Source organism: Calidris pugnax, unplaced genomic scaffold, assembly GCF_001431845.1.
Source record: "Calidris pugnax isolate Ruff unplaced genomic scaffold, ASM143184v1 scaffold20, whole genome shotgun sequence".
In the NCBI taxonomy this organism is placed as follows: Eukaryota; Metazoa; Chordata; class Aves; order Charadriiformes; family Scolopacidae; genus Calidris; species Calidris pugnax.
This window is the reverse complement of record NW_015094510.1, coordinates 12,414,221-12,441,905: the sequence shown is the minus strand read 5'-3', so window position 1 is coordinate 12,441,905 and position 27,685 is coordinate 12,414,221. Positions and strand designations below refer to the sequence as shown.

At 37.3% G+C, this 27,685-nt stretch overlaps 1 protein-coding gene across 1 annotated transcript in view; it reads left to right on the top strand.

Moving 5' to 3' along the window:
* The window catches only part of VWA8 (von Willebrand factor A domain containing 8), a 197,883-nt gene that overhangs the window by 15,936 nt on the left and 154,262 nt on the right, over positions 1-27,685 (top strand). Inside the window, exons 3-9 of the mRNA XM_014966088.1 lie at positions 6,148-6,278; positions 8,176-8,286; positions 20,925-21,092; positions 23,030-23,194; positions 23,609-23,658; positions 23,994-24,102; positions 27,167-27,271. Of these exons, the coding sequence (XP_014821574.1) occupies positions 6,148-6,278; positions 8,176-8,286; positions 20,925-21,092; positions 23,030-23,194; positions 23,609-23,658; positions 23,994-24,102; positions 27,167-27,271 (839 nt within the window). The remainder of the gene's footprint in view (positions 1-6,147; positions 6,279-8,175; positions 8,287-20,924; positions 21,093-23,029; positions 23,195-23,608; positions 23,659-23,993; positions 24,103-27,166; positions 27,272-27,685) is intronic.

The following is a 27,685-nucleotide window of genomic DNA, read 5'->3' as shown; positions in this document are numbered from 1 at the left end:
GAGACAGGTTTTATCGCTGGTTGACTGTAATTTTGTGCTAACAGAGACTTTTGCCATTACATTTCTTCTTTCCTTGCCTAAGGAGAGATGTCTGTTGGCAGAGGTGGGGATTATTACAGCAGTTGGGGTTTTCATGTGGACTTACAACTGATCTGCTACTTGGCTGTTACCACCTCATCCAGGATCTGAAATAGTGGGGTTTTGTCAGTAGAGCTCTGAATGATTAACACCATTATCCCCGTTCTGTCTATAGCAAGGTTGAAGCAGAAACCTACAGTGAAGGTCTGGGTGGAGCTGGGTGGAATTCCTTGTGCCTCAAAGCAGGGTCAGCTGAATTGGAACCATTCCTGAGAGGTGTTTGTTCTCCTTGTTCTTAAAATGTGCTGGTGACGTAAATTCCAGAACCTCTTTGCTCTAGTAATTAACATTTCTTTTGTGAAAAAAAGCTTTTTCTGATGCCTCATTTAGATCTTTTTGGAAATACTTTTAGTTCACTGGAGCTTGTTCTAACTAGCATAACCTTGATGTACAGATAACTTTTTTTTCTTCACAGTGATTGTTTCTTGCATATTAGAGAACGGTTATTATGATTTTCAGTCATTTATTTTCTAGACTGATTTCCAATTTCTTTTGATAATTCTTCTTGGTCTTTTCTAGAATCTCTCAAACTTTTCAGTGCTGGACTGAGCTGTTGTGCTCATAAGCAGACACAGAATATCCCTCCAGTTGGAGTCTGAGCTACAGATAACTGCTCTGGCTAGGTATTTCCCTATGAGATGTGCATCCAGCTAAGAATAGTTTCACTTATTCCATGTTTATATATCTCTAAGAGAAACATAGTCTTCTCAGTCCCATTCAGGGTTCCTTCCAGAAAGCTATTTGGTTTTACATGATTCCTTTATATTCTCTTTTTCTTTATACTCACATGGAGAAGTACAAATTGCCTGTGTAGATCTTACACCTTCCTGTGAAGCAATCAACTCAGAGGAGTTAATGATAAATGAGTTTATGGTGTCATAGAAGAAGTAGCTTCCCCCTTTCTAAGCCCCTGCAAAGACTCGCGACTTGTTTCCTTACCACCGCAAGAACAAAAATTTTTGGAATGAAGACCTTTTCCACGAAAAATTTATGAGGCAAACTAGTATTCCAGTGAAAACTGTCTGTGATGTAACCACATTCTGAGACTTTGAAAACTCCTTGGGCTCCCTGCATCAGCATAAAATTGGAAGAGCAGCAACGTTTTACTTACGAGTGCTAAATGAAAGCCGTCCACACAGAGTGCCTCCCTCTTCACCTTGGCCACGCTGCCTCCTTCACCATGTCCAGGGCAACTCACGCTCTTGTTTTATTGTCCCCCAGCCTGAACAAGCTGTGGAATAAGCTCTCAGTGAGCTCAGGTGTTTTATTTAACATTTTCCCTTTTTGAAACGTGTTTATGTTTTTAGACAAAGACCTCCCTCCTTCTCCCCTTCCTCCTCAACTGTATTTTACAGGAGCTGCCCTCTGTGTTGGATGTACTGCAAACAGCTGTGGAAACCTAAAGGACCCCCTTGGTAATTATTTGAGAGGGAGATCTTTTTCACCTCATGAACTTTTTCACTTCATGCCTCTCGTAAAAGGAGCCCCTCTCAGACTGAACAGTGCACTGTAGAAAAGGTCTTTTTTTATTCTGTTGAAAATTACATATATTGATGTCTTTTAAGTGCCTGTTGGTTATTATGTGCTTGACTAGAGTCATGCAGGGACGTGAGCTCTAATGTATTTTGTACTACATCTGGAATAGATATTCTTGGGAATCAGTTTATTTACTGTCTGTCTCTGAACAGTGGGAAGAGGTAGGTGTCTCCTTCATTTATGGGATTTCTTCTGTAGGTGGGACACAAGGACTTGCCAGCAGATACTATCAACTGTCTCCAGTGAATCTTACGGCTTCAGTGACTGTAGCACATGCCGAGAATTCAAGTATGAGTGAACAGAAAAATTTCCGAGGCTAGCAAAGCCACTTCACTCTTGGTTTTATCAAAAGCTGATTTGTGGATCAAACAAGAGCAGCTGCTGCGTTCGCTTCAAAATCTATCTACAACATTTTCTTCTTTTCTTATTTGGGGATTTCTCCGTGCAGGTTCAACTTCTCGCTTTACAAAACGTTTGTTCGGATTCTGCTAGGTGTTGTCCTACTTATCACATATTACAAAGCAGTAGAATCCAGTTTCCTTCACTGGCCATCCTTGATACACAGGAATAGCAAATTGTAGCACCGACTACTCTCTTGCATGTGCCAGATGGTGTCTTTGGGAATACACTGTAGAGGCTTCCTACGCACCATCCTGCAGATTAAGAATATAGGGCCAGCTACTCAACTGCTGCAAATCAGCAGAGTGCCACTAAACAGATTGTGTGAACCCAGTTTGCATTAGATGCTATCTGACTCATGGGATAATTAATAAAAATTGCTGTAATATACACGCTGATGCTTTTTTCAGCTGATTTTCCCTGTCTTCTAAATGTCATAGAAAATGATTATGTGGTGCTTGTAGTAAAGTTAATATACAGTACTTGAACAGAGAGCAGTTTTTTCAAGTCATGTTAGAGAAAACATACCTTCTTTGCAATGAAGATACCATGGGACAAATAGTCTAAATATATAGAAGTAATATACAAGGTGATGTATACGTGCATCTGTGAAGTTGCTTTTGAAAAGCATCCTGTGCTTTGGAAACAGTTTATGCAGCATAGGCTGCATGTATGAAGAAAATTTTATATTCTTCTGATTTTAGAAGGACATCACTGGGAAACTGAAGCGAGCTTTATATTTGGAGCAGCGTGCAGGTATTGCATGTTAGAACAGAAGGAACTGACAAGTAGAAGATGCTGTCGTGACAGTTCATCTTAGGGAATGCTGCTTTGAATTGTTGGTACTATTTGTGAAATGCTTCCTTTACGTGAGTTTGCAGATGGTCAGGGTGCTGACTTTGTGATTGAAAATAGGTATGATAATTGATCCAGCTCTATGTGATCTGTATGTGAGGAGAATGATGAAACAATGGAACCATTTTCTAGGAGCTGTATCACTATGGAGTTGTCTTTCGTGTCCTTTTCTCAAAAAAAGAGAAGTTAGGAGATTTTTAAAAGTTGCATTTTTCATATTATTATTTCAGAGTATTATTTCACATTGTTGAAACACAATGATGAGAATGTAAGTGCCCTGAAATTCCTTAAGGTTTGCAGGAACCATGTTCCTAAGATTTTAGATTTTTTTTAATGCTGTACAGTCATGTTCTCTTTTACATGACAGTTTGTCTTGCAGATGCTGCTGAAGGTTCTTAAATCCTGTTTCTATTTATGGTACTGCTTTTAAGTCTGACCCGAGTTTTTTCTTGAGGCCATCCTAAAAATAAAAAAGATAGCTACGCATATTAATATGAATTACACCAGAGGCATTTGTAGTCATCCTGTGTCAAAGCTGTTTTTGCCACGCTTCCAATGCATGACTTCTGACATGAAAGAGTTCAGTGTTTCAGCAAGATTTCCAAGTTTATTTGTCCACTTTAAGCAAAGGTTGTTTTTTTTTTTTAGAGAACGTGTTCAGGTAACAGGTAGGAGTAATAAGGAATGTGCCTCTCAGTGAGATCTCTGTCTTGCAATTTTAATGATACCTTTTATATAATACTTCTTATTTGTGGGGTACTCTTCAAATTACCATACCTGTCCAGCACAAAGTTTGGATGGAACGATTCTGCTGGTGTGATGTATTACCCCCTGTACTCGGCACTGGTGAGGCCCCACCTCCAGTACTGTGTCCAGTTTTGGGCCCCTCACCACAAAAAAAACATAGAGGTGCTGGAGCAGGTCCAGAGAAGGGCAATGAAGATGGTGAGGGGTCTGGAGCACAAGTGTTATGAGGAGAGGCTGAGGGAGCTGGGGTTATTCAGCCTGGAGAAGAGGAGGCTGAGGGGAGACCTTATTGCTCTCTACAACTCCCTGAAAGGAGGCTGTAGAGAGGTGGGGGTCGGTCTCTTCTCCCAAGTCACAGGCGACAGGACAAGAGAAAATGGCCTCAAGGCTCACCAGGGGAGGTTCAGATTGGATATTAGGAAAAAATTTTACACTGGAAGGGTTATCAAGCATTGGAATGGGCTGCCCAGGGAAGTGGTTGAGGCACCATCCCTAGAGGTATTTAAAAGACAGGTTGACATATTGCTTAGAGACATGGTTTAGTGGAGTTTTTTTATCAGAGTAAGAGTGATGGTTGGACTAGGTGATCTTAAAGGTCTCTTCCAACGTAGACAATTCTATGATTCTGTGATTCCATGATTTCCTGAAGAATGTATGTAATAGGAACTTTTGTAATTTTCTTGAAAATCTTGTCGGAAGGAGCTTGTTATTCTCTGTGAGGAATTTATTTTTATTTGGCCTGTTGCGTGTGGTACGTGTGATGTCTATTGCTTTTGGAAAACAGTATTGCAGTGGAGAAGAAAATATCTTTACATTCATAGGATCTTACCATACCATATATGACAACTAATCCTGGGCATGCTAATGACAGTTGTTTAGAAAACAAAACAAAAAGGCAAACCTGAAATGTTTACTTAAAATTAATCTGATAATCCTAACGCATAGATTGCTCACCTACATGCATCTGCTATTCCTGTTTGTATTGGTGGTAAGGATATGGTAGATTTTTCTGGAAATGGAAGATTTCAAATGGTTTTCCTGAGTGCCAGATCAAAAAATTCAGTTAAAATTTTTTGATAAAGCATTCCTTATCTGCTTTTATGCTTGAAAAATCTTCCCTGAATCTCATGCCGTCATTTAATACTGTTTCTATGATCTTAAAAAAATTAATTTTCATTCTGGTATGTGAAGACCCAACAGAGAACTGAAACCCCTCAGAACTGAGGGACACTATTACTTGCTGTCGTTAAATCTGCCCCACACAAATTGTCTCCCCTGCCTCAGGAAAGCTGATGTAGAACCGAGGCCTTGATTTTTAAGATCTTGCCTTCTAATTGCAACCAGGAATCACACCGCAAAAAAAGGTAAATAACCAAGTATTAATTCAAAGATTTTGTCCCCTCTTGCTCCTTCTTACTGCACATCACCGTCCCAGACACCACCCTTGAGGCTCCAGCTTCAAACCCCATCATCGGTCTTGTCACATTGTTCTGAAAGCAACCATATACGTTTATGCATACATAAACATTCCTCCTGGCTTGCTTGTGTTCTCCTCCTCCTGCACCTAGTGCTTTTGGCTTGTGCCTGAGAAAGGGACAGGCTTTGCTTGGGGGGTAGGGGAAGGAGTATTTTGGGGATAGAGGGAAATACAGCAGCAGGAACAGTGCCCCTCCTTCAGTGTGCTCCTTCTGTGTGGTGCTTTCCAGTGCTGCCAACATTTGTATATATGGGGTAAAGGTTTCCGTCTAATTATAATTGGGTTAATGCTTGTTAAAATAACAGGGGGGTGGTATTCTAAATAGAAACAAGTGGAACTGCTTTGAGTTGCTTTTTCATGGGGCTGTGGAAGCAGCGTGGTATTGATGTAGTGATATTGCAAGGTTTGCATTTCCTTGATAATTTAATTCTGTGTTTTATTGTGTCAAAACGTAAACAGGAATACAGTTGTCTTTTAAGAAAATAGCAAATTAAATATATACCTGAGCATTAATCTGATGCAAGCACAGTATTTTTATTTTTTTTTTAAGTTCATGATTCACAGAAGCATTGAGATATAGACTGGATAAGTCTTTTAGAAATTATTAATAACGTATCTATATTGTATTAGCTGATGCTGAGAAGTCCACTTAACATTGGGTAATGAAAAAACAATCTTTGCGTTGATCAATTTAAAACGAAATGAGAATCAACCAACTTTTTTTTGGTTTTTGTTGGTTTGTTTTTTTTTTTTGAAGGACAAAGTTGGGCAGAGAAAAAGGCAAGGGGTAAGATAAGTATATAAACATACATAAATTGAGTAGTCTAATATAACCTGGGTGTGGAATTCCCTGCTCTTCAGCTATTCAGCTTTAGGGCAACATATCTTTGTGTCTTTGTTTTATTTTGGGAGATAAGAATCAAAAAATGTGTGAATGGCCAGGTATCTAACACTTTTCAGATTAAAATAATGTGTTCTTTCTGTTTCTTTCAAAGTGACAGATTCTTTGGCCCAGTCTGTAGTCCACCATTTAAGATGGATAATGCAGAAAGATCTTCTTGGCCAAGATGTCTTTCTTATTGGTCCTCCTGGGCCACTCCGGCGATCTATTGCCATGCAGTATCTGGTAAGTATGTTGGTTTAAATTCTTGGAGACATTGTCATTAATGTCAGTTAGTCATTCCTCTACTAGCCAAATTGTAAAAGGTAGTCCTAGAAAATCTTACAGCAAGCTACTTAGGAGGTACATAAGTTTTTCCATAAATGTGCTTTCCAAAGTTCAATTTTTGTTATAGACGAATAGAAAGTACAGACATTTTAATACATGTTTTTCTGCTTAAACTCCAGGGGGGAGGGAAAAAAAAAAAAGTTGGAAAACTGTGTTACCATATGCTATCACAAATGGAGAAACAGTTTGTTCTAGGCATTATGTATGTTAGAAGATTAAGATATCTGCTGACTGTTACAGACAACAAATCGTTTTTGCTTCGTTATATAAAAAAAGAAATGAAGGAAAGGATTTGGGAGAGGAGTGTTCTGAGTAACATTTGGGAACAGTTATCATGAGTGATTAGAAAGAGTAGATGTGTGTATGATCCTCTCTTGGAATGTGGGAAGGACTTGCCTACGTCCATCTGCGTGAACCATGGCAGCGCTATGTGCAAAATTTCACATTTAAATTGTTGGTGCTCTTAAACTATCAGGAAGAGAGAGTTGTCTGCTCCAAAAGGTGATGTGGGTAGAACTTTGTTTGCCATGAGGTCTGTCTAGAATCTGGTTGGGCTGAAAGATCACAAATGGAGATGTGTAAACAGTTGTCATAAATGTCAGCCATTTCTTCAAAAATGGAAGGATCGGAATTCAAAGAGTAACTCTCAGAGGTAAAGCATACGGGAGAAAGCTACAAGATTTTGAACTTTGAAAAGGAGAGCAAATGTTTCTTAATTCAGCAAACGAGGTATGCTACTAGGTAGCTCGAAGCATTCCTCAAAATAAATGAGAAGAGTTTGGTATAACCTAAAGAGAGGACTCAAGGAACACTTGATATCCAGGCATGGGACACAGAATATGTCTTGTTATAGCGTGCACCTCAGCTGGAATAGAAAGGCTGCAGTTTCCTGTTTCAATGCCACCCCAAACAATTATGTGAGGGCTGGTTTTTGCATGTGAACTGATACATGCTCTCATCCCTTTAATGGAGCTACGTAAGCCTGGGAAACTTTTATCTGTTGTTGCTGAAAGCTACTACTATGTGTTAAATATATCATACCTTAATTGAGGGGCAAGGGCAAAGAGCATTTCAGCATGAATCTGTTTCCTAGCAGAACACATGAAAGCCCAGATATGAAAGTCACAGGAACATCAGGTATAAATATATTGGGGATTTTATTTTTTCATTTAAGATAGAAAATTCTAAGTATATCTTGTATATCTTGTATTCGAATCAAAAGAAACAAAACAATAATCCATGGGTTCTCATTTTTGAAATAGTCTATAATTTTACAGATGCAGGCTGCATCTCATGACATTAAAGGGAGAGAGGATAAGAACAGTGTAGTCCATAAGTGTACTGGCAAAGCATGTACAGGTAATAAACACAACTGCATCACAGAGTGTTACTGAGCAGCGAGAGCTGAAGATTTTCAATCTTTTATGGAACACTTCTGATTATTATTCATAATTTGCAGATGCTAATTGTCTTTTCAGAGTCCAGAACCAGAAGATTAACTTGCAGGATGTTACGAATGTTCAATGGAAAGAACATATAGCTGTTTATTATGTTTCTAGAGCTGGTTTGGGGAAAATAAAAGTTTATTGAGCAGAAATTCAAACTGTTTTTTTGAGGCAGAACACTTTGTAAACATCTTAAAAATAAGAGATATTAGATTTTGTTAAGAGTTATTTCAGATCACTCAGCTGCTGCCTAGAGCTCTTGTACAATTATACCACTAGGCCTGTTGTTAAAGTTCACTTGCTGGGGTTATAGTCTTATTTTTGTAATAACTTCAGTCTATTGTCCACAGGAGCTAACGAAGCGGGAGGTTGAATATATCGCACTATCGAGGGACACCACAGAAACCGACCTCAAACAGCGACGAGAGATCCGAGATGGTAGTGCCTTTTATCTTGATCAGGCAAGTTGCAGTCACACACCACCTAATTATTGTTTACAAGCAGTTTGAAGGAAGCCATGGTTTATATGATGAAAAAGGAGTATGTGGATTACAGAGTGACTGACATGTTTCTGATGCATTTAAAAAATTTCATCTCATTATTACTGAAAATGTTATCTTTACCCGAATCTAAGATTACTCTGTCTCGTAAGAGTACTACAGGGTAGACTTAGGCAGACTATTTTTGATATGCTTCTGTAACGCAGAGTGAGATCCATTCTCTGCAAATTTCACAAGCACTTCTCTTGGCATGTCCCTTATCTAACGCTTGTAGTACATTAGATGTATTCCTGAGATGAATTTTCTGGTCTAGTTTCATTGACAAAGAGTCTAGTTCACATATTTTAAAACTGTTCTGTGTTGTGAAACACAGTAAGTGAAGGCAGTTGGGAGATTTGATACAAAAGCTCACAGCTGATCTGGACTAAAGTAATGATTTAAACACTCCTACCATCAATATTGCACCAACCCATTGGCTGATTTATTACAACCATGCAGTGACTTAGATTAGGTAAGATTTCTCTTTGTAAGTTATCAAGGGCATGTCTCCCTTTTGATTATGCAGGTAAAATATATGCTTCATTTAGAACATCTGTTTTCCTAGATACTTAAAATTTTTATACTAATTGGGTTTCTAATTAAATACAGTTGGGTCAGTTCCTCTGATGTAGTGTGAATTCAAATGTGTTAACTAAAACAGTTTGCAGCCAGTGATGCTATAGAGGTTAATGATATTGCCATCATACCGGTGATTTGTAGGTGGAAAGGGAAATGGGAACAGGAGAGAAAAGGGAACACAAAAGCTTTGCTCTCTGTTTTAAAGAAACATTTTTCTTTTGTTCCTCCTCTTTTGATTTTGGTTGGGTTGTGGGGTTTTTTTGTTTTGTGGTTTTTTTAAATTGCTAATGATCTCTTTTTCAACCTCCAAACATTAAAGAATCTTTAAATAGATTTTCTTGAAAACGCGATAAATTACTTTGAGCGATGGAAGATCCTCAGAGAGAAGGATAACAACTAATCTAAATAATTTTTTGTGGTTACTATTAGGACTACAATTTATCTCAGGCTTATCTGAAATATGATGGTTGCACAATATGAGATAATTTAAGGTTACGGTACCGTGGTTTAGGGCTGTAAATGGCTTCTCATTTACTAGAGGATAAGGGCATTTGTGTAGGCTGGGAGGTTAACTCCTTAACTCGTGTTAGCTCCGTGCCTGGCTGTTATGTTATGGACAGCCTTATCCTCACACTTGCTACAGGATGGTCAAGGTAATTTACCCCTGGTGTAAGAGCATTAGTTAACTAACATTTCTAAGAGCTGCTTTATCAGAGGCTGTTAAGAAGCTCACCAAGATGTGAGATGGTCTGTTAACCTTCTATTTGTCTGAGGACTTCGATCCTGATGTAAGTATGAGGCAGCTTGTTTCACTTTGTACAAGCTGTTTTGAGTGATCTCACTCCACTAAGAACACTCTAGGAAGATTAGCTGTCTAAGGGAAAGGTCTCAGATTACTTTTCTTCCTCAGTCTGCTGGAAATTTTCAGTCAAAAGGTTTTTACCAGAATCCAGCACTGCAGTACTTCAGACCAAGACTCTCCTTTAGCAAGGTACCAAAGTGCTAAAATCAATCAGAATCATGATGTCTCTCCTTAGCTCGTGTGTTACTCATCACATGTGTAGCCAATGTATGTTTAAGCTCTGAGGGGGAAATAAGAAAATAAATCATTGGTGTTTAGATGAGCACTTTTAAAATGTTGGGAACATGAAAGATGCATCTCATAGGTAGGGATGTTCCAGCTGAAGTTTTCTAACCCTATATTATAGTTAAAGACACATAACATACGGTACGTAGTTATATTTAGAACCATCACAGATCTAATTATGACTCAATAATAAAAGGGAATAAAGTTTTATAGGTTACACTGGGGTTTCAATTTTAATTAGTTCATTTCATGATTTTGACGTTTGCAGACGGCTGTACCAATTCAAAACATCACAGAAGCCAGGCACTACTCCTCTTTAAACGATTTAAAACCGTTTCCATTCCTCTAGAATCTCATGCTTGCTGCTCATGAGAAGACAGCAAAGCTTGAAAGTCTAGTTTCCAAAACATCCACTGTATGAATTCTGTGGGTCAAATAAAACTTAGCTGTTGTTTTAGATAGGTGAGGCTCTTTGCATGCAAGGCATACGATAGTAATGTAGTTATTTTACACTTTGAATAATAATACGCTGTAATGAAAGCTGGCATCTTGTTTCCAGAAATAGCTCTAATACAGTGAATCGTCAGGTTTGCAGACCCACAAAGGTTTGCAAAGTTGTCTGTGAGTGATTGCTAAGATATTGTGGTTGTTTATAGCTCTGCATTCAATAGTGACAGATTAAATACTGTAAATGGGTATCTCAGGGGTTTCAAAACGTCTGATTTATTTTAACATGAAGGTACTGAATATGATTGCAGGTAATTATTTAAGACAGATTTTGGAGATAGTGGTTTGGAAGCAGTGATTGAAATTCCATATCAAAATGTATATTGAAGGACCAGTGTATCAAATATGCTCATATATTAGCATTTCTTAGTACTGGAGTGAATCAAATGGGAGAAGATTCAGAGTAAGGAAGTTAGAAGAGATATCTAATGAGGGGAAAATAAAAGGTTTTATTTACCTCAGAAATAAAGGTAAACATTGAATTATCAAATTCATTCCCAACTGAAAGACTGTAAAATAAAGGACTTTTAATGGGGTAATAGTGAATTATTTGTTTTCATGCACATTCTCTCAGCAGAAAATTGTTTTCTTCTCTTTACCTTGGGCCATTAATTATGGTTTTCAGCTGTTAATTCACTGTTAAAAGCCTCAGAAATGTCATTATTGCTGTTATTGAGACAATTAAGTGACCTCTTGGTTTTATTCTGTAATTTATTGCATGGGTTAATAATGTTATGTATCAAGTAATTAGTTAGAATTACTTTATATTACTTAAATATTTAAATGTCAACTTCAAGTTTTGCTTCTATTGATAGAAGAGCTTGTCTTGCAGACTGGTTTTCTGTTTCTGTAACTCTTTGTAGTTGAGCCACCAACCTGACGGAACAAGTATGGAGATTCTAATATCAGCTTATTGTATTTTCAAAAATTAAGGAATTAAATTTGATATTTTTATATCCTTTTTTTTTTGCCGTTTTTGATGCAGTTTTACTTTTCATTGTGTCTGTACAGTTACAAAAGGCACACCTCTGGTTTAAAATTTAAGTTCTTATTACCACAGCCTGCTACCTTATTAATTATTACATCTAAGGGAATTTGATGTTATTTTAATGTAGTGGATGCAACTAGGAGAGCAGCTAAGCCATTTTCCTTGTGCTTGAGAGGTGTATTGCTCCGGGATTGTTGGCTGGAATGCCTGGTTATGTTTAGCATCTCCCAGCTTTTGCATTAAATGAAACAAACTTCCCAAACATGGACTATTATATTGAGTGTACAGTCTTTTCTGTTCTGGACAATCAAACTAACTGAGGCTGGAATAAGTAGAAAAATATCGTATGGTTATGTGCTGAAAAATTATAAGACAGGCTGAGGGAGCTGGGATTGTTCAGCCTGGAGAAGAGGAGGCTCCGGGGAGAACTTATAGCGGCCTTTCAATATCTGAAGGGTGCCTATAGAAGAGCTGGGGAGGGACTCTTTGCCAGAAAGGGTAATGATAGGACAAGGGGAAACGGTTTTAAACTGGAAGAAAAAAGATTCAGATTAGATCTCAGGAAGAAATTTTTTACTATGAGGGTGGTGAGACACTGGAACAGGTTGCCCAGGGAAGTTGTGGATGCCCCATCCCTGGAAGTGTTCAAGGCCAGGCTGGATGGGGCCTTGAGCAACCTGCTCTAGTGGGAGGTGTCCCTGCCCATGGCAGGGGGGTTGGAACTCGATGATCTTTGAGGTCCCTTCCAACCCAAACCATTCTATGATTCTATACGATGTCATGTTTTTGAAGATTTGCTGATTAAGCTGTGTCCACTGAGAGCGTAAGCATGTAGATCATTGTAATTTCTCTCTATACGGAGTTAGACTCAGTTTTGGTGTATCTGCCCTGTTCCCCGTGGGTCAGTACTGGGTCCAGTCCTCTTCAATGTATTCATCAATGACCTGGATGAAAGGATGGAATGTACCCTCAGCAAGTTTGCTGACAATACAAAACTAGGAGGGGTGGCTGATACCCCAGAAGGCTGTGCCACCACACAGAGAGACCTGGACAGGCTGGAGAGCTGGGCAGAGAGGAACCTGATGAACTTCAACAAAAGCAAGTGCAGGGTGCTGCACCTGGGGAGAAATAAGCCAAGAAGGCCAATGGCATCCTGGGGTGCATCAGGAAGAGTTTGACCAGCAGGTCAAGAGAAGTTATCCTGCCCCTCTACTCTGCCCTGGTGAGGCCCCATCTGGAATACTGTGTCCAGTTGTGGGCTCCCCGGTTCAAGAAGGACAGGTGACTGCTGGAGGGGGTGTAGCAGAGGACTACAAAGATGATTAGGAGCCTGGAGCATCTCTCTTATGAGGAAAGGTTGAGGGACTTGGGTCTTTTTAGTCTGGAGAAGACTGAGGGGCGTCAATGCTTGTAAATACTTAAAGGGTGGGTGTCAAGAGGATGGCGCCGGTCTTTTTTCAGTGGTGCCCAGGGACAGGACAAGAGGAAATGGGCACAAACTTGAACATAAGAAGTTCCATCTAAACATGAGGAGGAACTTTTTTCCTTTGTGGGTGGCAGAGCACTGGGACAGGCTGCCCAGGGAGGTGGTGGAGTCTCCTTCTCTGGAGACATTCAAAACCCTCCTGGGCACGTTCCTGTGCAACCTGCTCTAGGTGGACCTGCTTTGGCAGGAGGGGTTGGACTAGATGATCTCCAAAGGTCCCTTCCAACCCCATATCATTCTATGATTCTGTGATCAAACTATTTGAACATACTCATTTTAGTAGAATACTTTTGCATTCCTAACTGCACCAGCATCATAAATTGTACAATGATGAAATTTCAAATTGGTTGTCAAGATACCAGAAAAATTATCTTCTACCATGGCTTGAAAGACTTCATGTAGTAATCAATTAAACGCCCAGAGTGACAGAAATGACAGCTTAAACTATCCTGTCTGTAAAATGAATATGACATGAAATCCCCTGGAGTAGAACTACACAGACTTGAGTTTGGTTTCTTTTAATCAAAAAAGATTAGAAAGAGAATTATAAAATAGAAGATTAATTGAATGAAATTATAATCGTATTTGAGAGCGTGTATGTATACATATGTATATATGGTTGTGTGTAAATATTAAAAAAATTATTTCTATACTCTGGGAAAGAGATGGGTACGAATAATTCAGCCTTTAAAAAAATTAACCGGTGAGTGCAAATTGTGTAATTCTCCGACTTATTGATTTTTGTACCTTGGAGTGGATTTTTGATGAGCTGGTAAGTTGGTCACAGGAAAGGCATTGTCAGAAAGTATAATTTAACTGATGGACTGTCGCTGCAGGATCTGTCTGTCTGGTACAGGGAGCTAAATAGCAAAGTCTGTAGAAAGAAGAGGCAAGCAATGCAGTGATCCAGAAGTATGAATGTTACTATTAGTTTTCTTGTTGTGTCCAGCATTGCACAGAAAGAGGGAAATATTAGATAGAAACCAACAGTATTTGAATCAAGTTAATCTTTATTGATGTTGATATATCTTGTATCTAAAAAGAAAACACATGAAAAAGGATCCTTATATAGTTGCCTCTTAACTTGTAGAAGTGATTTTGGTTTAATCATTCACAAAACTTCTTTTATGTTTCTAAAAGTGTCAGGATTTAACTGCATTTTTTAGGTTAGTAGTTCAGACTCTGGTGTCTTGTTTTGATGTGGAGGGCATGTAGGTGAGTGTCTGTGATGTAATGTGAGGAATATTAGGACTGTATATTTATAATTCTGTATAGATTAAAATCGAAGGTGTAGGGTTCTTTTTTCTTATGTTTGCATCTGTTACATATATATTCCACTTTCTTTTCAGCTAGCATTTCCTACAGTGCGGGAAGGGGCAATACTTTGTAATATGTGGGCTCATAACATTCACAGTCGATATGGACTTGATGGATGGTGCTCTGAATCAGTGATTTACAAGCGTTAAGTGACTTCATCATTTTTAGATATCTGTCAAGCACTTAATTTCCTTTTTATTCTGCTACTCATCAGGAAGAAAAATTAAAATAACCCATCTCACTTGTTCTTGTCCAGGAGACAAGAGTTGTACAGAATTAAGGTAAAAAGGTAATTCTTTGTAGATTTTTGCACTGTTCAAAAATTCAAATTGCTTGCTCCTGGGCCTGCTCTCTGCCCAAGATGCAAAATGTTTCACATACCCGATGTAAATGTACTGTTGTACTAATATACTTGGTATAAAGTGGCTAAACTGGGTGGACCCTGCCTAGGTGGGGACGTAATCTCTTGTCAGTACAGTTTGCAGGCACTGCTGCAAAAACATCTGACTGTCACATTAGAGGAAGGGGTGATGGAAATAAAACAGATCATTTGATGTGTGGTAGTTCAAAAAAGGAAAAAAAAAATGTGTGGAGGAAGCTGAAATCAATGACTGGTGAAGCTAAAATCAATGACTGTGACGGATAAGAGCATTCCAGTTCTTGTCACATTAACATATTTAAGATCTTATTGTATATCGATTCACTTCCTAGGGTAAACTTTTCTAGCCTAGTTTTCTGATTCCAACCTCCTATAAATTCAGGTTGTCTCTTTTTAAATTGCTTTTCGTTCTGTGCCATGGTGTTGCATCATGAGTTAGGAGCTCACCAGTTCAGGCCATTCTTTCTCACTGAAACATGACCTACTGTGGAAAACTGGAGTCTCACTTTGGATACTAACAAAGCTGGCTGATCCAACCTCCTATAAATTCAGGTTGTCTCTTTTTAAATTGCTTTTCGTTCTGTGCCATGGTGTTGCATCATGAGTTAGGAGCTCACCAGTTCAGGCCATTCTTTCTCACTGAAACATGACCTACTGCGGAAAACTGGAGTCTCACTTTGGATACTAACAAAGCTGGCTGATGGTCCTCTGGTATACTGAGATTTCTCTCTCTTTTTTTTTTTTAATTATGAAAAAACAACAGGAGTGAATGGGAGTATTAAATGCAACCTGCCTTGTAATTTTCCAAACTTCATGGGGGAAAATTAGCTCTAAAACCCGCCCAGAAAACACTTGATTAACTCAGCAAGGAGGTAGGCTTAATAGTAAAAATGTAGGTCTCCTGCTCCATTACAGAGGGAGAGAAAGGTTGAATTATTTAGATCTGAAGTTACTTTTTTAATTTGACTAACAACATTAGTTACTATTGCATTGATTTTAATAAAACCTGAACATCACATTTGGAATACATGTAACTATATTTGTGGCCTAAATTTTTAATAGCAAAACAAGAGTTTATCATCTACAAAGTAAAAAAAATTGTAACAAAAAATAGAATACATATTTTAGATTAATAATAAGTCTGGTTTTGAATCTTGTTTTTGAATAGCATTATATGTTCAGAACTTTTTTATTGAATACATGTTATTTTAAACAATTAAGGTTTTGCGAATATTTCAGGAAAAAGATAACAGTATTTTTTTATAAAAAGTTGAGATTGTTGCTTTGAAACTGGTTGAACGTGGCCTTTAATAACCCTTTATCTTACTACTTAGTTTTGTCAAAAACTTTTATTTTGGAGGAAGTATGTTCTCACTTCAGTCCATTCAATAGTCATCCATTTCAGCATTGTTCAACAACTTTCCTGTGTGCTCAACTCTTGAGGGAAACCAATAATTAAGGAATTAAGAGGCCTTAAAACTGAAGAAGTATGTTGAAAGATATTCTTTGGTAGAGGCACACCATTATATGTGCTGTTTACAGATATTTTTTACATCTAGCAAAATAGATTCCCCAGTAGCCTTACATGCCTCACTGCCTTCAATGTCTATTTGTACATCTGTCTTAAGACTGTCTCTAAATTTCTAGATAATTTGCTATTTCCACGTAAGTATTATAAAAGAAAATAATTGATGATCTTATTTGGTTGCATCTACTTAAAAGAATAACCTGAGGCACTTACACTAAATGACAAGTCTTGGTCAATGACCTCTTCCTTCCCTGATAAAATGAGGAATAAAAGCTTAGAGCATATTCCATTCTGCATCTCAGTCATTTCTTTTCCTGCTATCTTTAACTTGTTGGTTAGTTTTAAATATTTAAATTTGAATAATGTGATTAATTGTATTTGACCTATGGAAAGAAATTTAGAAAGTATCCGTTTGCTCTGAGTTCTGTGGTATTTGGTAGCTTGGTAGATACTTCAAATTAATATCCACCTTCCATCCCTGGAAGACAAGCTGCACCCTGGATTTAATTGCTGAATTTAATGGCTGCTGCAGCTGGTCAGCATTGTCTTAGCTCAAAACGAGCCCAAGTTTTGTGTTGGCTTTACCAGATGGTTGTTGAGCATCTCTTTTCACCATAAGAGACATCTGGGCAGTACATTGTTGGGATGTCTGTGAGGTACAGGAGTGGAAAGACTTGGGTGGATGAGTTTGTGTGGGATATTGTGCGGGTGATGGGAACATGATATTATGTTGGAAGAGACATCTGAAAAGTAGGCTGCAGATGTAGGGAAACCTTACCTCATTAGTTCTCGTGTTCACTGAGCTGCTTGTTCTGTTGTTTTGCCACTTTGTAGTTTGGTTGCTGTGCTTGAGTTGTCATTACAGGGATGCAGTTTTCAGATCAGGGACAAGTCATCTTCTAAAAACAAACTTATCGTGAGGCAGCTCCCTAAAAAAAAAAAAAAAGTTTTTTACTGATGACAGTTGAGCAATTTCTGCAGCACTTTTAAAGTATGGTTCTGCAACCATATTAGCCTGTAAATCATATTCAGAATGATGCCCAGGTCTGAAAAGTTAAAGCCCTTTAGAGTTACCTGAGAACCTTCTTCACGGATTTCAGGGTGACTAGAGTTTTCTAGTTTATGATATGCATTTTCCTGAGAAAAGTGTTTCAGTTCTGGTGTTTTAAACTATACCATTAGCATTTCTGATGCCTTTACAGACTATTTTGCTTAGCTTTGTAAAAACATCCTCTTTTCTCCAACGTTTGTACATTTCAGTATGTGCATTGTGGTGAGCTTTTTTCTGTCCTTATTCCCTTTCTGACACTGTAAAACTTTATCCACGCGCATATACAGTGGGATTTATGTAAAAAATTGGGGTTTACAGCTTCTTGCAGTGGTCGGAGAAGCTCACTGTAGGTTCAGCTGCAGGAAAGACAATGAAAGTCTGCATAGGGTTGTCTCGTTCCTAAGGTGGTTTTGCCTTTAAAGCTAAAAATACATCTTTGTAGGTGCAGTGTGAAACTGGGGTAAGCAATCTGCGTTATGTATTTGTTGCATAAAGCCATTGCTGTGAGAGCAGCACCGCGTGAAGGGTTTCTGCTCCTGGCCTGTGGTAGCTGCAGGTATTCCCTGGAGCAGGTATCCAGGTTACCATCCTCAGAGCCCAAGGAGCAGGAGTGGGAGGCAGCAGCGTCTGTCCTCCTCTAACAAGCAAAATTGCCCCTCGCTGCAATTACAGTAAATCTAAAAGTTTAACAAATCCCTCTCGGCCTTTTAACAAAAATGAGTACTTTTAATCTCAGGTTTATAATCAAGATTCCACAATATAAGCCCTGCCTGTCAAATTGTGTTTTATGTTAAACATTTAGAACAAACAAGGCTACTGCGAGAGGGAGGCAGTGCAGCTGTTTCCAGTTTTTCATTATAGAATTATGAAGATTTGTTTCTTGGAAGCATTTTTTAAAATGGTTTTCAGTGACAGATTGCAAACTTACTTTTCTTCCTCTGATTTTTGTATGCATTTTAGTTTCCATACCAATCCATCAATACACAGAAAAAACTGAAATAATGATTCGGAGGATGCCTTGTAGCATGACTAGCTTATTAGAAAAACTTATTACCAACTAGAATGCAGAAATACCAACTTCAGCCAGAGATACGCAGTTGATACTATCTTTTAGAAGTATCATTTTACAGAGTAATAGAATTTTGAATAAATACTTCAAATAGTTTCCAAATTCCCCAAACTGTATACTTTTAAAATTTTAATTCTCTAAGCTGATGATCAGTAGGCAACATAGTGGCGTAGGCTGTTTCTCAAGATTGCACTGCTGATGGAGAGCATCTTCTTTCAAAAGATGGGTTGACACGGTCCTCAAGAATATGGTTTAGTGATTTTTTTATTGCTTATTTCTTATTTATTTTTTTGTCAGAGTTAGGTTGATGGTTGGACTAGATGATCTTTAAGGTCCCTTCCAACCTAGACAATTCTATGATTCTTTCTTGAAGTTAAGGGTGGTATATACTTCCAGATATTCACATATTCACAGTCTACCCCTAAAGCAGATTGTCTTCATGTTCAAGCCCAGGAGAGAGATTTGTGTTGGTGCTGGAAGCCTGTTATTTCAGCAAGCCCTCATCCATAGAGTGCGTGTCTCAACCTGAGTCAACAAGATTCTATGGATACTCAAAATATTTTGAAACCATATGAACAGAACGTGTATTTTCCTCTAGCTAGTAAAACTTAGTCATAAAGTATTCATAGACTTATAATATGCAGAATCCAACCAACTTGGCAAATACATTGTTTGTTAAAGCATATTCTGGCTGTATCTCCAAACTGCGTTTAGACAAAATAGCGTTTTGTTCATGCCAGGTGTTGGACAGGCCACTGGAGATTCAGGTTTTCTATTCAAGCAGGTTGGAGCAGATTTTTGACTTGACCAATGACCTTCCTAGAGAAGAATGTTAGCACAAAATTCGTCCTTTGTACGGTTTTTATGGGATGAGAAGAGAGGAATTATATATAGCCTGTTAGTAGAGTATGGTGTCCTGTATTGACAACAACAACAACAAAAAAATCAATTCACATACTGATTGCTTTTGGAAAGAATTGTTGATTCTGTGAAAGAGAAATAACCTGAGGACTATTACTTGTTTAATGGGATTATTCCAGGTTCCTCAGACACTGATTATGAGGCTAGGTATTCAAATCTTATATAGAATGTCTTTCAGGGAAGGGAACTTGATCTGGAGGTGCATACCAGGATTTGTGAAGGCCATTTTCCAGTAATGTCTACTTGAATCCAGATCAGATAAAGGAATTATTCCCATCTTAATAACTATGTGAAAAGCTTACATTATGACTAATTTGCCTGTAGTTATTTCTGCTTCTCTACTGTACACAAGAAGCATTTAAATTAGTTAGACTTATCATATAGTCTTTATCTCTTCAGATGGATCTCTGGTTCTGTTCTATGCTTTGTACCATGTAGCAATTAATTTGTTGTGCTCAACTGTTGTTTCTATTTTATGCTTATGCTTTTGTCCTTTCATATATAATTCTCACTTTTGTGTTTGGGTACCTCTTCGTTTTTCTTTCTCATATCTTCCTTCTTTCTCTCTGTCCTGGTTTTTGACATCTATTGTACTCATCAGAGATTTCCATCTAGCATCATATGACAGGTTCTTCTGTAGGAGTTTATAGGAGACATGCTGGGAAGAGATTTCATTTGTTCTCCCTTCGCAACTGTGCTTGTGTCTAAAATTGTGTTAAAATGTTATAGGAATACAAAGGAAGACTCTTTGGTGCCTCTAAATGTTGCTGGTGCCTAAACCTGCCCCATTATTATCTGATTAAACTTCTGCAAATTGGAAATAGACAAGAATGCATTGAATTTCAGTCTTTTACTGGACAGTAATTGTGAATATTAGATATGAAGTGTAGTTAATTTACCTGAGTGAATGTCATTGACTGCAAGAAAGTTGCACAAAATTACCAGCACCAGAGTTTAGTTTTACATTTTGGCTCCACATTATGCACTTAAATAAACAGCCACATATAAACTAATAAAGTGAAATGTAGACAAGAAATCACTTTCTGTCCCAAAGGCTTCCAAGGATCATCAAGTTAATGGCCCAAGTAAATTTTTATTCTGGTTTTGAGAATACGATGTTCAGTCAAGGAATATAATTGTAAATCTTTTAGATTTTATCACATTTTTAACATCTGATTATTTATAGCAATATTTTGTTTTTATCATCCATGTTTGCTTTCAATAGGCTTAAGTTCTAGTCAGACTGAAGCAGGAGGAGGAATTACACTGGTGCATAAGCAGAGCAATCCAAAGGAATACCTGGCTTTTTTCTAAATACTTTACTATAATTGCAGACAGGTAAATCAGGTAAAAATGTCTGCAAGGTTTTATGTTTTATTCTGTTGGTACAAAATAACTGGAAGTTATTTTTGTCAGTCCCTCTGATAGTTAGGAGAGAAAAGTCCTGCTCATGAATGTGTAGCGCTGGTCAAAGCAATCAGCTGCCACTCTTCCTGATCACTACTGATGTGACTCTTACTGATTCTTACAGAAATTAATATTGTTTTGGGAAGCACCTGGAGGGTCTTTCTCAGCAGGATTTAATGAGATACGTGATGTTTATTTCTATTATAATATTGGTTGGGTTTTTTTTTTTATTTTTGAAAAGTGTGCAGTTCGTGCGGCTACCGAAGGCAGAATCCTTGTGCTGGAAGGTTTGGAGAAGGCTGAGCGAAACGTCCTGCCAGTGTTAAACAATTTGCTGGAGAACAGGGAAATGCAGCTTGAAGATGGTCGTTTTCTCATGTCTGCAGAGCGTTATGACAAACTTCTGGAGGTACGGAAATGCTGTTTGAATTTTCCATTTTTTGTTTTCCTTGACAGTGCTGAATGAAGGGGGACAGTGTGGACGAGCTGAATGGGGGAAATCTCAACCACATCTTTTTTCTGGGATGTTTTCTGGGATTAAATAGCCCAAGTGAAAACTATGTGAGAAGTCAAACTGCTGCTTGTAACAACAAAATCTTTTCAACTGTGTCTTGTTTGTCCACATGAAAAACAGTAGTCCATGTTACCCTTGCATGAAGCCTGTATGTTTCTAAAATGTGAAAGCCACAATGGGAGAGTAACCAAAATATACTTGTGATTTAAGGTGAAATTGTTCCCATGAAGTTCAGATAATGCTTCAACATTGCAATAGCCTTGTTGCTAAGCTTTTAAAATATCTGGATACAAAAAAATGATGTCAAGATGAGTGACACTATATTCATCAGTGCTATCTTGCCTTTCATTGACAAAAGCATATGTAAACAGCCAATCTATATTATAGGAAAAGGTTAGGGGATTTGTTTTTTTTTTATAGGAAATGGTATTTTAATATCTGCTGCCATCGCAACTTCAGTCATTTTTCTTTTTTGGGTTGCTTTGAGTCCTACTGCTTAAATTTGAGTGGATATTTTTCAGGCTTTTGGGGACCTCAGTAAATCTCCTCAGACAGTTTCCAGTACTACTCCACATCTTTCATGTACTGTAGTTTCCGATCACATTCCTGCCAGTCTCCCGTAACAGCCTGACCCCTGCTCACTCCTGTTTCTGTCTGTTGTAACCTAATTGTGGTTAGGTATAGAATTCAGACCCATGTGGCACAGGAAAGGATTTTACAATAAGCCTTTTGTCATTGATCCCAATTGTATGAAGTTGCCAGCTCTGCTGAAGTACTGTAGCAGATTTCTGAAAATATGTCATTATTTCTAATGCCTCTCATCTATGGTTTCAATTCTTCTGATCCATACCTTCTCCAAACATTTTTATGATATTTAATGAGTAGATGCAGTTGTTGGAAGGGTTATTACTGTATTTTAAAAGTACACTTTTAAAATGTAATTGTATTTAAAGATTGAAAATGAGAATTCAAAGTTAGGATTTGGTTGCAATTATGCAAAACATCTTCCTCTCTTCTTTTTTCCTTTGTAATACTTTTCTAATGATAAAGTGTTTCAAAATGAGTGCCTCAGGCACACTGATAATAGTATATGAATTAAATAAATCTCTTGCTATGATACTAAATCTAATATTGTTGTTTTGTTGTTTGGGGAATATTGTATTATATAAGCTAATGTTCACTTTCTCTTCTTCTGTGTGAATAATTAGTGTACATCTAGGTCTGCAGGAAATGTACTCATATATGGTTTCAAAGAAGATTTAACTGTGATGTGGGAAGACTAAAGAGTGCATTTTTTTGTATGCAGTGCATCTTTTACGTGACAACAACTGAAATACAGCAATTAATGTCCTCATGAAGGAGCCTCCTCCCGTATTTTTGCTTATAATAAAGCATTATTTGTTAATGAAACTTTTAAAATGTAGATTTTAGTCTCCTTTACAGTTATAAGAGAGGAAAAAAGGAGAAAAAAAGCTTGCTCATGGTAACCCACTTCTAATGTTTCATAATAAAATAAATTTTGCGGTCTGTTTATTTTCTATTCTTGGTGAAAACAATGTTGTAATGACACCTTTTCAGCTTTAGCCACCTGTGGGGTCTTTGGTCAATCAAGCATTGTATCTACGTTCATTTTGGAAAAACGTGCTTTTACCATCCACAAATTTGACTAATCCAATGCTTTCTAGCCCCTCTGAAATAAAGATAAGAATATTTCAACATTTAGACTGAAGGACCAGGGCTGTTAGTCAATCTGCAGCTTAGTCATCATAAGTTTTTAATGATGTTTTGTTTTTTTTTTTTTCTGTCTTGTTGCTTAATTTTAATTAATTTAGGATCATACAAAATCAGAGTTAGATTCATGGAAGATTGTTCGGGTTAGTGAAGATTTTCGAGTGATAGCTTTGGGCCTGCCAGTACCGAAATACTCCGGTAACCCTTTGGATCCACCCCTTCGCTCTCGATTTCAAGCCAGAGATGTTTATCATCTGCCCTTTAAGGTAAGTGTCCTAGCAGAAGAGTTGGAGTATCTATAATGAGCAGAGCTAATATTTTGAGATAAAGTTGTACTTAGCTCACCTCTGAAGAGAATCCTTGAGTAATAAATGTATCTTCAAGTGTATTTTTCATACTGGGGCCTAATAAATTCCTGAAAAGCAGGCTTAGAATTGTCAAAGAATGCTACAGCAGAAAAATAACTTCTGTAAAATAATATAACCCCAAAAGACAGATTTGATAATCTTTTTTTTTTTTTTTTTTTTAAATAAAAAATGTTAATTCTGTGTCAAGGAGTGAGTAGACTCCACATGTCTAAATTAGAGGGAGAAATAGAAAATACCTCATACATCACGAGCTGTGACCCACAGTATCATCCCAAAATTAATTTACTCTGTGATTTTATGTTCTATTTTCAGGACCATCTTCAGCTATTATATTCAATTGGATCAAACGTTTCCACAGAGAGGTAATTTTTCATAATTAAAAAAAACACCCAAAAACGGAATGAATGAAGAAAAGCAATGTCCTTTCAGGATTCCTTGCTATTTTTGTATCTTCTCTCACTGCATAGAGACCAGAACTGCAGAAGTTGTTTAATTTGTGTGGGTGTATGCTCACACAGCTTTTTCATATGCAGCCTTCATATAATGAATCCTTAATGCTTTAGAACTTCAATCACACCTTACTTATTTGCACTCAGAAATAGTTTCAGCATCTTATACTGTATTTAACTTTCTAGGCTTTAGTATTTTAAATATAGCTAGCATGTATAAAACTCTGTAATTATTTTTTCCTCTGCAGAATTTCTCAGCTCCTGTCTTTTGCTACAACTCTCTGTTCTCAAGAATCTTCTACATTGGGACTTCCAGATTTTCCGTTAGACAGCTTATCGGCTGCAGTTCAGATTTTGGTATGTGCATACACATGTGCTGTGAAACTGTATGGGCTTAAAATTTCTCAAAATTAGATCTGGATTATTCGTGTTGTTACAAGAAGATTACCATGAACATTTCAAAAATAAACCCGAAAAAACTAAGAATGGTTTGATGGAGAAAAGCCCCAGTCAGATGTCTCTGGATAATACTTTAACCAAGTGTATAGCGTAATAAAGAAGGACAAAGAATGGCATGACAGAAGATTTGTGATGTGATTAAATGTATTTTAGTGCTCAAAATAATGTTTTTTATTCTGCTAAATCATCTTAGCTGACTTCAGGGTATCTGCAGTTTACCTGATGCCACTGAGGTAGTCAGTGGAGAAAAAATAAAAATCACAGCTCAAAAGTCCTTCATACTTAAAGGTATGCATGTAAATCAGATTGATTGTGGTGCAAAGACACCTGTTCCATTGACACCTGAAAGGACCCAAAACAGCTATTCAAATGTGGGTACAGGAGCCGGTTAAGTTGTATGAGATGAAGTCTTCATTAGGTCTTTGGGTTGACTGGTTTAGAATTAGATTTAGAATAAACATAGATGTAGGGGGTTGGTTACCTGAAGATGCAGGCTGAGTGCACTTGGAGATGCCAGACTTCCTGACAGCTACAATCCTTAGGGAAATATAACAACTGTACACTTGCTGAGTTCACACAGTGGCAGAGCAGGAGCAAAGCTGTGTCAGTCTTTCTGCTTTCCCTGACAGGCTTTTCTCCCTTGCACTTTATAATTACATGGTTAAAAGTCAAAGTAGAGCCAGAAGGTGCCTCCTGAAGATGGTCAGGGAGATGAGATCTGTGTAAAGAGAGAGAGGGATTGGTACACTTTGCACAGGGGAAGATGTGGTCAACCCAAAAAGGTAAAATACGAGGACAGCTTCTCAATCTTTCTCTCCAAGGTGCAGGTGTCAGGTGTCAGTAGAAAGGACTCAGGTTAATTCTCTGTTGTGCCTTCTGTGCAATCATTTTACCTGTGGTACTGCTCAGTGGCATGTTACTTTTACATATTTTATTGGATTACATACATTAAAACCTATCAATTACTTATGTTACTGTGGTACTCCATCCCATAAGCTGTTGTGCCTTCTGTGCAATCATTTTACCTTTGTACTGCTCAGTGGCATGTTACTTTTACGTATTTTATTGGATTACATACATTAAAACGTATCAATTACTTATGTTACTGTGGTGCTCCATCCCATAACTTGTCCTGGGTGCTTGCAGATACAATTTTTTTCTGAATTAGTGGTACTACATCAGATGTTGAGAAGTGATTAAAATTCAAGTTCAGAGAAATGAAACAGTATTTGGAGGGCTTTAGGAAAGAAATACATATTGGATTTTAAAATAAATTGCAACTTTATTCTTTGAGCCCTGTAGTGAAAAATTATTTTTAAATGAATGCCAGATGGCTTTCAGAGTAATGGAAAGAAAATGAGCCCTAAGCTATTATCTAAACTATGGAATGAAGGAAGCATTTTATTTTACATTAGAGAATGTGAAGTGTTATCATTGTATGGCAGTGTCTTTTTTAGGTAGACGAGAATTGTTTCTTTTAGAATTAGTTTTAATCACTTGGTTTTCTAAGCTGACTGTTCTCAGAGATTCTAGCTGTAGCATTTTTTCTTCACATGCTGGGTCACTGCCATCCTCTGCTTCTAGCTTGGTTGATTTAACCATTTAAAAGCATGGAGGGAATGCATTGTAGTGAGTAGCCTCTTACCTTCTAACGTGGATTCACAGAGTCCCAAAATGTATTTCTTAGGTCGAAAACTCCGGTCTGATGAAAGGGAGGAAAAGGGTGCTGTTCTGAAGAGGCTAATTTCATACACACCATTGTAATTATTATTAATTTCAGATAATGTGGACAAATTATATGTTATGTCTTTATATATAGACAGAGGGCTTTTAAAATGCAATAAAGGGCTCCGTGATCCTTTAAGCAGTACATTTACTACAGTGCCTTAAATGGTTTATTTTTACTGATCCTTTTTTAATATGGAACATTATAAATAGTATTACTGATTATATGTATGAATTGAATTATGCACTTCATAAAATATGCGTCTCCTGATTTCATTTCTAAACAGCTCTTCTTTCAGTTTGGTGCCTATGTAAATCTAAGTGTATGACTGAAAAGCAGTTGATTTTGTTCGAATTACATTATTTACTTTTGACTTACTTTGATGAAGGCTTAAAAAGTAGTGCCAGTTTTTCACTAGTGTTACACACAAGCAGACCTTAAAAATTTGCTAATCTTTTATAAAACAAACAAACAAGCCTTACATTAGGGGTTTTGAAACACTCCTTTCCGCCGTGAAAGGTTTTATGTATATGTTTCTTGAATATTCCTAAATGCACTTCCATTTCTTTCCCTATTACTGCACAAAATAAATGAGTCTTTGTCTAGTTCAAGAAGCAACTGACAAGAGTTAGTACTTACAACTAACAAGAAGACAGTAAAAAAAAAAAAAAAAAGTTGTTTTCAACTGTGTGTAGAAAGTGCAAACGTACCTAGTAACTAATTTCAAAAGGTAACAGTTTTGATCAAACTGTGTAGAAATTTCTAGGAGTTGATTTGTTAAGTAGAATCTGTGCACTGTAATAGAATCAAAATTAAATACTAGAAAATGCCATGAATGAAATGATCAGCATTGTAACATAGATTTCTTGTCATATTAATTCTTTCCTAAAAGTATTGTGAAACTCAGTTACCTGTAGTGGGATTTGTCTCTCCTAACCTTAAATCTGAGTATCTGAGGTATCTGAGACAGTCACTGTAGCTTCCATTTATGAACAGGAAGTAAAGTAATTTTCAGAATTTACTTCTTCTAGTCTACTTTAGACATTTATATGTAATGAATTGCACCCGAGAAATGCCTGTTTTAATGTTTGATTGAATACTGAATGTAGGTGTCATTTGTATATTGCCCTTACGGTTTTATTTTAAGATCAGTGTTATGTAGGATTTTCAGATTAATAGCTGATAATGGAACAAGCCAATAATTAATTTTCATTTATATTTCTTAATTTGAATCAGGATACCTTTCCTATGATGTCAGTCCAGCATGTTATTGACCGGCTTTACCCCTATAATATTTTCCTTGGAAAGGAAGGCAAGACTGCAGTCAAAGATGTGTTAAAAGTAAGTATTGCACATATGTATTATAATTCCAGGGAGTGATGGATTGTGACAGTAGTTCTGACTAATGTTACTTCACTAGTTCTGTAAAAAAACTCAGCCTCTTAAGTAAACTAAATGGATACATTATTTCTGATGCTAAAACAGTATTTTTAAAAAGCAAATTTAATAAGCCAATAGATTTCATTATAGGGAAAGCTGAAACCTCTGTGTTCTGTAGAATATTGAGTCCTCCATTCAGGACGACAGAAAACCCCTAATTATGTAAGTGGTTAATTAACTTGAAATTGGCTACTTACACGGTTAAGGTAGTCAAAATACTTAAAAAATACCTCTGGCATTTGACTTTTAAGAGGAGATACTAAAATGACAATAGAGATCACATGCAAAAAATGCATTCAGTATAGCATGATGATA